The sequence below is a fragment of the Indicator indicator genome, chromosome 32, assembly GCF_027791375.1.
Source record: "Indicator indicator isolate 239-I01 chromosome 32, UM_Iind_1.1, whole genome shotgun sequence".
NCBI lineage: Eukaryota > Metazoa > Chordata > Aves > Piciformes > Indicatoridae > Indicator > Indicator indicator.
In genome coordinates this window covers 4354440-4366380 of record NC_072041.1, presented here as the reverse complement: position 1 = coordinate 4366380, position 11941 = coordinate 4354440, and the positions used below count along the sequence as shown (strand labels likewise).

The following is an 11941-nucleotide window of genomic DNA, read 5'->3' as shown; positions in this document are numbered from 1 at the left end:
ACCTTATTTTCAGCTGAAAAGAATAGTAGTTCTCTGGAAAAAAAAAAAAAAAAAAAACCAACACAAACACCAAACATATATTTATTTAAAAGTGCAAATAAACCTCTCCAAAATCAGTATTTATTTCAAAAGATGCCAGCCAGATATTAACAAAGCACCAATGCCACAACCATCTGTACAATAGTACTAAATTCAGCCCTTCACAATAATACATTTATCCTCACACAGGTCAGTTTTTCATTAAAAACACATTCCCTCACACCCAATACAAAAGAATTGGAATGAAGTTAGCATGGCTATTTTGGTTTAAAAATGAAGTTTGAATTTATGGACATACCAGACCTAAACCATCTCCCTCTGCACAGCTGCTCCAGCCACTCTGCTATATTTTGGAGCCAGTGTTTGCTAGCACTCATCTATGAAGAGAGTAATTCCAGTTAAGTCCCAGGCATATGCTCTTCTTCCAGACTCCACTGTCAGCACACCCACTTGACAAGCAAGTCCTGCTGCAAGGAACCTGCAGTGCTCACCTTCATCCCACTTTTCTATGCCACCCTCCTTTCCCTGTGATTTATTTTCAGCTTTTGGTGTTTGTGCTGGTAGCTAAACCTGCCTGTAGCCACAAAACTTATTCACGAACACCCACAGAAGATGGACAATGGATAAGCAGCCACAGTGGCTGTCAAACCAGAGCCCTTAAGGCACTTGGATCTTTTCTGCATCTGAGCAAGCTGCACCACCACAACTCCCTCCTTTCCCATGCAAAAGCAAAGCGATGTGCAGCAGTGCAACTCAGCCCAGCACGGTCAAACACAGAATGTAAAATGCAGCTTTTCTGGACCATCTATGAGGTGGGGGAGGGTGTCTGCCAGAAATCACAGCCAGCCCCTGAGAATCTGGCTTTTTCCTGCTGCACAGTGCTCCTGCCAGGTTATGTTCTCCCTGGCTCTGTTTGCCTAGGGACTGCTGACAAGTAAGGGGCTCCCTAGAGCTTGCTCAGTGCTGTGAAGTTAGCAGAAAACAGTTCTGATTTCTGCATGAACCAGAAGCATTATGCTGAAAGGCAACAACTTGGGAACCTGGGAGCACAGGCTGTATGGACCTGCCCAGCTCTCTCCGTGTGCTGCCAGACTGGAGCACCCAGATTTCCATCTTCATCACCACAATTCAGCAGATCCTTGCACGGGGAAGGATCTGAAGCCAATTCCTATTGCCCAGCTTTCTAAAGCAAAGGTTCCTTCTTTCCCTGTATTGCAGACTCTCAGGTCCCTAAGGGGTCACCAGACTCCCACTTTTCCCTTGTGATGCTCCAGGGCTGTGGAGGGTGGCCAAGCTCTGCTGAAAGAGCAGCGCACGACTGAGTGCTGCTCGTCGCGGCCAGGGCGCCATCTCCTGTCAGCATCGGGATCCCTGCGTCACCTCTGAGCCACCAGCTCCACCTGGTCACCCCCACACAGCAATTTCTCTACAGGAACACGGCCAGCATTCACAGAAAGAGAGAAATCCCCTTGAAAGTGGCCTCTGCTCCTATGCAGAACCCTCCCTGCTGGCAGCCAGTCCCACATCCATGTTCCAGCTTCCTGCAGGGAGTTTGTCCCATTCTAGTGCTGCCCTAAATGACTGTGCTTGTCTCTAGCCTCCAGATGGGCCATCAGACCAAATTCTCCCATTTTGTACTGTCTTGATTTCCTTACCAAAAGCTGCAGTCTGGTTTGCTGTGGTAAATTGCCCATCAGAGAAGATCACAGAGCATTTGGGGCTACCATGAAAGCAGAGAGACCCCCATTGTGTACGGCAGCACTCTGGGAAGGTGAGAATTAGGAAGGGGAGTAGGGTCTCTAGGTAGGACTAGATGTCTCCAACCCTTCCTGTGAGCAATGGCACTATTCATTTCTATAACCACTTAATATCTGTCAACACAGAGATGTAATTTACTAGTTCCATGTGGCCAAGAGATATGTACAGAGAAAACTTCCTCCCCTTGTAAGCCAGTGTCCTGGAGTTCAAATCCACCACCTCCCTCTGCAAACACTGTAACCACCTTAATGTGTGCGATAATGACAGATACCTCGATGGTTTACAAAGCTGCCTCCTGTACAAATCTTGTAAGCCACTGACTGACACTGCAAGCTTCAATTCTGAGGACGGAGAAAAGTTCATTTCACAGAATGAGACACAGTTAAAGAAAACATTTCTTTGCTAGCTAAGCTCAAACAGCTCCTCTGAACACTAAGCTTTTCCCTTAGTAATTATTGCACTGCAGGCAGATAGCAGCTCTGTGAACTTCCATATTCCTCACCCTCTCCCTGTTATTCTAACAGCCTAAAAAGCAATGTGTCTTCCTTCTCCAGCCCCCATGGTACCAGCTATCCACTTAATGAAAGCAGCAAATTACTGCTTATAAACTCAGCCTCTGCTGCTGGGCAATTTGCAAAGGCTCAGGACCGCAGTGAGCTCACAAATCAGTGTCAGTGTGTAGGGGCCACGTGCCACAAAAGCAAAGGGATGTCTGTGCTTCCAGGGCAGCAGAACCACAGGCAGTGGTTCACTGACACAAGATGGGCAAAGGGGTGTCTGTGCTTCCAGGGCAGCAGAACCACAGGCAGTGGTTCACTGACACCAAGATGAGCTGCACAGATAAAACTACAGACCCATGTGCACAGAACAAATCATTTTACCAAAACAACAACTCTGTCCCAGCCAGACTGAGCAGGGCAGGGAATGAAAATGTTATTAATGTCTTCTAGCCTGAGAATTTAAAAAAAACAAAACAAAACAAAACAACAAAACAATCTGGCAGGTACTTAATTTAACAAGTCTCCCATAGTGCCTGCGAGGTAGTTAAATGCTAATAACCACAAAGGCCTGACAGGGAAAACTGAGGCACTTCAAGGTGAGGTAATTTGTCCAAAGTCACAGTCAGAATCCCCAGCAGAGACAGAAATGCTGCACTGGGCTCTTGGCTCCTACTTAGCTCAGAACACTGAGCCAAGCTCCTTTCTGGGCTCAAATGTCAGAGGCACTGCAGGCCATGGATTTCCCAGAAGGTTAGAAGAGTTTGTCAGAGATGAAGCTGCTGCTGGCAACAGAAAAACATGGACACTGTGTAGGAAAATCCAGGCTGTAAGGGACACGCAGACAAGGGAGGAGGGACACTGAAGGAATCACCCAAGCAGAGCTTCATAATCCACATACCACACCAGCTGGCCAGAGCTGGGGCTGACACCAGAGACAGGCCATTTCCTTGGCTCATGGCCCACTCTGCTGACCAGGGTGGTGATGTCATGCTTACCCTTCCCCAAAACCAGGACAAACACCTGCCTGGCCTTGTTGATGAGGGGTAGGCTAAAGCTCATCCTTTGGTGAGGTTTGACAGGACTTTCAGTCAGCACCACAGTCTGAGTCCCTTCCAAGCCATTTTCAGACTGGGGGAAGAGTGAGGCAGTGTGCCCATCAGAGCCCATCCCCAGCAGCACCAGGTCAAAGCTGGCATTGGCCACCAGGGCCATGATCTCCTTGGCATACAGCTCTGTACCTCTGTCTTCCTCCACACAGAGCCGCTGGTTCATGTACACAGGCATGGGGTGGATGTTGAAGTAGGGCACCCTGACACTCTGGAGGAGGTGGCTGTGCAAGCTGAAGAAGTTGGACTCGGTGTCAGTGAGAGGGACACAGCGTTCATCTACCAGCCAGACGTGAGTGTGCTTCCATGGGAAGGCATAATGGTGTCTGGCCAGCCGCTGGAATAGGACCACTGGGCTTGAGCCACCAGAGAGGGCCAGGTGGAACTGCCCACGGCGTGCCACAGTCCTGCTTGCTGCCTTCTCAATGTCAGAAGCCAGCTGAGAAATCAGGTCCTCAGCCCACGCTGAGACCAGGGGACTTTGCCGAAATTTGGACTGAATTGTCTTGTAATCACTTGGCATCTGCCTGCTGGGGTTCAGCAGTTCCTCTGGCTCTGCCAGAGTGAATGTCACTTCCCCATTCACCATTTCAAAGTCTAAGAGGTGCTGGTTCTCCACACCCCCAGGGTAGATGCGCAGAGGCTGGTGAGAAATGCTGTCCAGCAGCGGTGTCCAGAACCCCCAGGAGGCCAGCAGGTTCTCAGTGGTAATGAAGAAGTCCTTCCTGCCATGGTAGATGTTGGAGATGAGGACTGAGTACGCATCTCTCTCTTTGACAGGGCTGTACACGTAGTAATCAGACAAGGGCTGCCCAAAGACGTGCAGGTCAGACCGAGTCACTGCTTCTCTCCAGCTGCCTTTCGGCATGACAGGCCTGAAGAGGTTCCTGCTCACAAGCACTGCGGGGGTGTTGAGTGCCCCGTGCCCGATGTAGAAGATGATCTGCTTGGCTTTACACTGGCTGTGCTCTGCGTCCCTCAGGGTCTCGCTCTGAGTGCAGTAGGCCCTGTTCTTGAAGAGAACTCGGACATAACCTACCCTTTCATCCAGGGCTTTCCCTGAAGTGAGCAGCAAAGGGACCCCTTCCCAGCGCAGGTTGTCGCTGTGGATCAGCACACCTGAAACGAGAGTGATCTCAGCTACCACATGAAACCTGGACAGCAAATGGATCCAAGGGCATCTCTGTCACCCACCCAGCACTGTCCTTCCTCAGCTCTCAGAATTCTTGGCATCCACTGTGCCTCTTGCTCTGCATTCGGTCCTTTCACAGCATCACTGGACTAACTGCTCTCCAGCCACCCTGCTGTCCTTCCTCCCAGGCACCCTACTTGATTAGCCTCCTTTCCTCTTGCAGAAAACCAGTTTCTGAGTGTGAACATCATTCAAAGTGTTCAGAAGACACAGAGATGCCCTTGTGGTCTATTAATCACGGAGAACTGCCAATGCTTTATCCCTTGGAAGCAGGCAGCAACTTGAATTCATGAAAAGGCAAAAGAGTTTGCAGGCCACTTCTAAAAATCAGGCAGAGATCTTATCAAGAGTAATGGGACTTTGCTCTTATGCAATGCTTCCCATTCACTGGAGCATCACTTAGCTCACATGACAACAATATTGTCTTGTAACAGCTCCCAGTTACCATGCTGGTGATGCCTGGAGACATCCCTGTGTCAGCAGTCCAGAGTTATGGAGCTGGTATCCAGAGGTAAGGACTCACTTGTCCTGCTCTCCTCAGCTCTAGACTATTCCCCTCTCCAGGGCCCAGACTCTGACCTGCAAAGGTTGGTGTTGTGCTGATGTAGTCTTGTGGCTTCTGCAGCTCCTCCTGTACTTGGCTGGCATATGCCTGGTACTGCCCCAACACGGCACTGCTTTTCTCCAGCCGCCGCAAGGACTGGAAGGCCTGCAGCTTGCACTGCAAAACCTCTTCAGCCCTGCTCACGTTGGCTGGGAGCTCCATGGTCAGGAACAAGAGGGCCTCTGTCAGGTGGTTCTGCAGCACATCCCGGATGACTCCGTACTGCTCGTAGAAGCTGGTGCGGCCTGAGGACAAAGAGGAGGTAAGATGGTGGTAAAATGATTTTGTTTTCCTGCAGCCTTGCCCTTTGCATGGACAACCTGCGTGCCATGGAGAACAAGGAGCACAAGCCCTAGCTGGTCTGCACCAAGCTCCCATTCTCCTGGCCCAATGATGAACTTAAAGCGATGAGAAGTTGTGGATGTCCCATCACTGGACATGCTCAAGGTATGGTTGGATAGGGCTCTGAGCAACCTGACCTAATGAAAGATGTCCCAGCTCATGGCAGAGGGTTGCACTAGATGATTTTCAAAGGGCCCTTTCAACCCATTTTCAATCCATTTTATGATTTTATGATTCTAAGCCTTTCTTCTCTCTCTGGAGGGGCTTCCAAAATGTCTCTGCTATTCAAATACAGCAAAAAGGTTCCCAGGGAACTGCTTGTCCTCCACAGAGCCAGACATAATCCTCCTTCCGGGTGCTTACAGAGCTTAAACCCAGCAGCAGTAATGCTCTTGCCTGATACTAACCAGTTGCAGAGAGCAGAAGGCAGTTTTGCTTTCTTGGATTACTTGTGCTTTCAGAAGCTGTGGATAGTGATTGGCAGCAATATCCAGTTCAGACCTCCCACACAGAGCATGATGCAGGTCCCCTGCATAGCCCTCAGCCTGACAGTACTGTCCCACAGGTCACAACATGCAGCTCTGCATAAAACCTTGACACAGTAGCTGGAAAGCAGGGTCAGAGCAGGGACCTCAATAGCTCTATAACTACACATTAGGTCCACAGAAGAGCTGAAGATGGGTCCTGGCAATGAGCACTGATCTTCACTGCCTCTTTTCCCATGGTTTTCATGTCCTCAGAAGGCTCTGGCTAGGCCATGCCCTTGAGAGACAGTATTTCATGTACAAAGCCCTCCTTCTCTCTCCCATGCAGGTGAGAACAGGAGCAGAAGGACAACGCACTCAGAAAGTGCCTCAAACAGATGCCTTTTTATAGTCCACACTGCACACTGCAGACCACATCACAGCCATAGGCTTCCCCTATTGATTGATACATTTATCTCCCTTGCTCTAATCCAAAGGCACATTCATTAATGTAATCAATGCTGCAGACTTGCTGGGAGCCAGGCTGCCAGATGAAAGCACAGGGGAGAAAAAGACATCAAATGAAAAATTACAAAGTGCTCCAGAACAGGAAGGGTAAAGAGTGTAGCTGGGGCTATGCACCAACACTCTTCTCCCTAAATCTCTCTGCAGTGCACCCCCCACCCATAAACAGCCCCACCTGAGGGCTGCCAAACCAAAGATCACTCCAAGTTTGATAAAACTGCATTAATTGGGTTTGTGGTGGCTGACGTGGGAAGGAGGGAGGGAGGAGGAAGAGAGCAGAGGAGGTAGAGGGAGTGGAGAAGCAGTCCTGATGTTGCAGAACTGAGGGCACCTGACATCCCAAAGTGCTGCGGGTGGCAGCCCAGCCCCGAGTGCTTTATGCTGAGCACTGCAGAGTGGATGCTGCAGCACTGCAGGGAGGGATTGCAGCCCTGTCCTTCGGCAGGAGACCCATGCTAGCACCACTGGGCTTGGATTTTCTTTCTGCAGACACAGACTGACCCAGGCACCAGCACTGACAGAGATGATGATACAAGTAACATCCAGGCAAAAGATGCAGGAGCATATTCCAAAGAATAGCACAAATGTGTGCTCAGTGTGAGCCTGGCAGCTAACAGGACAGGAATACTAAAGGGTTGGTCTTTCAACAGCCAGTTTATTGCAGCGCTGAAATTAAGTAGCCTTAGAGTGCCTCAGTTCCAAATCCAGTGCCTTTTAGTAAGACTTGGGATAAAAAGTGAGGTGCAATGCCCCCAAAGCTCTGCAGCAGGAAACAACAGGAGCTTCTGCCCCTGCTCCCAGCTGAACTGCAATGGGAATCTTTCTTTGGAAGCAGCAACACTACCTGGAAGTGAGTCAGTCCCTAGCATATGAAATGTAAGACAGTCCCTATCCATCTCCAGGGAGCAACATAATCATCATCTGCTCTCTTTTGTTTCTCAACCAGCACTACCTTAAGGGCCACTTTCACATAAATCATGAACCTGGCAGTTGTCCTCACTCATGCACCCAAGGTCTGCACACTCTCCTCACCAACCTTTAGCATCCACAGTCTCTTTCAGGACAACCTCCACTCTCTCCACGTGATGTCGGTTCCAAATGGGATCCAGAAACTGTCGGTTCTGATCTCGAAAAGGCAGGATATGGGCTACAGCCTGTGAAGGGAAAGAAATCCAAGACCTAACCCAAACTCACTAGATTTCCACAGCTGTGGCCAGCTCTGGAGCGCCAGCAGACATGCCACATGGCAGAGAGCAGAGTGGGTCAAAGAAGAGAAAATTAGCAAGAGAGCCTGCAGTGATGCACAATGCTCTGTAGAGTCACCACAGACTCCAGACATTAAATGTCTTGCTGAGGCATATTGAGGTTTCAGGTGAAAAAGGATGAAGTGCTAACTGCAAAGCACTCAGTTTAAATCCATCAAAGGACAAAGGGCTGAGTCAGACCATCCTGGGACTAATGTACTGTTCCAAAGTGCTGAAATACATCAGATCTGATGCTTACTCTACTAAGCCATCTGCTGTCTTGGGGAGAGGAGAAAAAAAAATCCCCCCCTGCTCTTATTAGAGATGCTCTTCTTGCAGCTGGACATGCAACCCTGAGTAAAATCTGGCCAGAATGCTATGGTTGGGACAGGCCGCTTACAAAATGTGGTATTGCATTCCTCTAAACCAAGGATGGCATGTCCTTCAACACATTCCCTCTGGGACAATGCAGCTCCGCATACTGAGCTGTCCCTGCAGCAGCCAGCTCTCCATGCCCTGAGTGGAGCAGAGGGCAGCAAGAAACCTTTTCCCAAGCATCCTCCAAAATTAATATCCACCAGCTCCATATCATATCAAATTAAAAACTGCTTCTAGAAGCCAGGGCTAAGCAGAGAGGCCTGTGTGCAATGAGAGGGGAGAGCTGCGAGACGAGAAGGGTGTCGCTTGTTCAGCGAAATCAAAGCCCTGACCTTGGTGAGCACACCAGAGGAATTCTGCATCTCTCCACACACACAGAGTTCATCCCTACACCCTGGCTTCCCTCTGGAGAGGAGACCCTCATCAGTCTAAGAGAAGAAAGCCCTGCTTCAGTCTGCACATTGCCTCTGCCCTGTAAGAGGATGGACAGCAGCACAGAACAGTACAGTACAGTACTCCATGAGCAAGTGTAGGCTTAGCACACTCATGGGCTCTGCCTGAATCTGAGAGAGGAACAACCTCCTTAGATGCAGAGCTGACACCCAACACTCACAGCCACTAGGTCCCTCACCTTGGCAGGGAGCTGCACACTGCCAGCTGCTCACCTGTTTGCCAAGGTAGTGGTCCACCCGGTACATCTCCTCTTCCCTGAAGAAGCTTTTGAGCTCTGCAGCCAGCTGCTGGGCTGACTGCAGGTCATGGCCAAAAGGTTTCTCCAGCACCACACGCAGCCAGGCTCCCGGAGGGGGTCTGCAGCTGCTGTTGATGTGACGGGCGATCTCTGTGTAGGCAAATGGAGGGACTGAGAAGTAAAAGATCCTTCCAGCCTCCTGCAGCCCCTCCTGCCGCAGCAGCGCCTCGATCTCTCTGTTCAGAGCTGTGTAGTTTTCAGCAGTCTTCAGCTGGTGGTATTGGCTCAGCTTCAGGAACTGGTCCTTGAGCACAGCACACCTGTTGGGAGATTCATCTGGGGGACAGGCCAGCTTCTTCAGCACATCAAACATCAGCCTCTGCCCTGGCTCCAGCGCTGTCAGTGCAGCCCCATGGAAGGTGAAACTGTGGCCACTGCTCACTTGGTCCATGTAGAGTTGGAATAGTCCCTGCCACAAATACTTCTTGGCCAAATCACCTGTGGCTCCCAGTAAGACCACTGAGATGTGGCCCTGGGACAGTTCAGCCAGTGATGGCAAGGCTCCCATGAACAACACTGTACACAGGACTCTTCCCAGCATCTTGGGAGAGAAGAGGCAGACCCAGGAGCACTAGATGACAAAAAAGCAAGTGGGTCAATGCATGTTGTAACACTGCAAAACACAGGGCAAGGTACCTGCTTCCCCTGGCTGAAGAGCCAGGGGCAGTGGAACTAGATGATCTATTGAGGTCCCTTCCAACCCCTAATATTCTGGGATTCTGTGGGATTCAGCATTTCCACCCAAGAGGCTCTCTTTCCCTCCACAGTTTGAATCATGGTAGTAACTGGGGCTCTTGAAAAGACTGCAGGCTCCTTAGGCAAACCAAGAAGGTCTTTGAGCAGCATAAGCACTGTTCTCACAGCTGAGTTAATGAGAGGGTGTCGATGCCTTTAGTCTGGGAAACTCAAACCCATTTTAATACAAATTTCAGAGCTGGCTACAAACACACACATGTGCCTGCAAATTAAGCCCTGCTTTCAACAACCTCCTGTGTGGGACTTTGCTCAAATCGTATTATGCTGCCTTGGCACTGCTTCATGTCAATATTGTCATAGCAGCTCAGAGACAAGCCTGTGCGGGAAAACCAGCCATTATTTGACAGAAAGAGGGAAAACTACATAGCCTTTTTTATACTGGTGCAGTTGCAGTCTCACTAAGCTTTGCACTGGTATGATTACACCACTTTAACATGGCAGTTTTGTGAGCCTACAACTGAGAAATGGATCTTGGGTATGCAAATGAACACGATTATCTTAACCTTCTGTAGGCAGAGATGAGACAGAAAAGTGTCTCACCAGATCCATACATTCACACTCAGATCCCCAGACTTACTCAGGATTGATTTTCCTAGCATAGAGCAAGAAGTCTGGTCCTTGCTCCCCTTGAATGGCAGAAGGATGAAACAAAGATGTTGTCTTAGTTCTTGAGTTCTTCCCCTCCTGTAAAGCTCCCAGAAAAGTCACTGTTCCATCACTAAATCAACACAGGATCTAATTCAGCTAAAGGATGAAGATATCTAAATCAAAACAAGGAACCTGTGAGTGTTTTTCCCTATCTGCAGCTTGAACTGGTCTTTATAAATCCTGCATTTCTCTCCCCAGCAGACTCACAATTGCAGTGGAAAAAGTAGCTGGAAACTTCTCTTCTTCACAGCCCCTCCAGAACACAATCTCTCCTCTCCTGTGACTGAGTGGACAGCAGATGGTCAGGTGAGCAAGTAAGACAAGGCAGGTTGCTCCGTTTCTGGTAAATGAGATGAAAGACCCAATTACAGCAGAGGAAAAGTTAATGAGTCTGTGCCAGCAGCTTCCCAGCACACCCCAGCTCCCAGCCCATACACGCTGGCTGGGCGAAACCTTTGGGCTACTGTTTATGAGCAGGCACAGCACAGGCATATGTGGCAACTCCTGCTCCTGGATCATGCTCCTGAGCAACCCCTCTGCTTTGCCTGTGAGCTCAGGTCAGTGCTGGAGGTCTCCAAGTGAGACCCTAGTAAGCCTCCTCAGGAGCAATCCTCTACTCCAACCCTCAAAAGTAAGGGCTTCACAAGAAGAAGGGAGAAAGGGGCACTTTTATTGAGCCCTCCTAGGTTTGCTTTTCCTTCTCCCACTCTGGGGTTATAAAGCAGATGACAAAGTTTCTCAGTGCCACAAAGTAATATTTACACTTGCTTGAGCAACCTTTGCTCCAGGAACAAAGTTTGATATGCTGTCCACTGCACCTCAGCAGGCTGCTGGTACTGCAATGCTGTACAGAGACCACAGCTGCAGAGCAGGTACCTGCTATGGCAGGGAAGGCTTTGGGTGGGTTGTTCTTCTCCACCTACCCAAGGAAATGAGTGAATTAGCCACACAGTTTCCTGGCAGATCCAGCTACCCAGTCACATGCATTTCCAAGCCAACTGAAAACCAGTTTCACAACACTTCCAATTGCAAAATATTGTGTGACACTGCCCAGAATAAGCACAGCAAACCTAGGGATGTTTGTTTACAGCTTTGAGATCAGATAATCACCACTGTTCACATCAAAAACTAATACTCTGCTAATAAAACTAGAAATCCCCCAGGTTGACAGAACAAAGTTTCTCAGTCAGGCTGCAGGAAAAGACTCCTGGGCCTGATCCACACAAAACAGTGGAAGGGTTTAACCTAGCAGTGAGCCTAGGCATTCCCTTGCACAGTCACTGCAGTTCCAGTTTGACAGGAGCTCATTTCAGGTCTTGAATGGAAAAAATTAAACCCATCTCCTTTATTACTATTGCATCCCCACTGGAAAAATAATTAACAGATGCATGAACGAAAGCTGGGTGGCCTGGGGCTCCTGCAAGGTTCTGCACATGAAGGAAAGAATTACCAAGATTCTTTGAGAATCAGCAGAAACATACTGGTCTTCTGCACAAGCAAACATGAGAGCAGGAATGATCTCACCATCAACCTGGAAAGTTTAGAGGCTTAATCATACAATGGTTTGGGTTGGAAGGGGCCTTAAAAATCATATAGTTCCAATCCCCCTGCCATGGGAAGGGACACCTCCTACT

At 49.3% G+C, this 11941-nt stretch overlaps 1 protein-coding gene across 1 annotated transcript; it reads right to left on the bottom strand.

The window, feature by feature from the left end:
- Positions 1-3164: 3164 nt before the first annotated feature.
- H6PD (hexose-6-phosphate dehydrogenase/glucose 1-dehydrogenase) lies at positions 3165-9444 on the bottom strand. Its single transcript, XM_054395019.1, has 4 exons — positions 8818-9444; positions 7567-7684; positions 5175-5444; positions 3165-4522 (listed from the first exon to the last, which is right to left on the bottom strand). Exons 1-4 carry the CDS (start codon positions 9442-9444, stop codon positions 3165-3167), a joined length of 2373 nt encoding a protein of 790 aa, XP_054250994.1.
- Between the last annotated feature and the right edge of the window lie 2497 nt (positions 9445-11941).

Coding starts and splice junctions, on each gene's coding strand:
- H6PD (XM_054395019.1), bottom strand. CDS start 9,444: ATGCTGGGAAGAGTCCTGTGTACAGTGTTGTTCATGGGAGCCTTGCCA. Junction 5,445..7,566: donor AGAGACTGTGGATGCTAAAG/GTTGGTGAGGAG, acceptor CTTTGTCCTCAG/GCCGCACCAGCTTCTACGAG. Junction 4,523..5,174: donor CACAACACCAACCTTTGCAG/GTCAGAGTCTGG, acceptor CTCTCGTTTCAG/GTGTGCTGATCCACAGCGAC.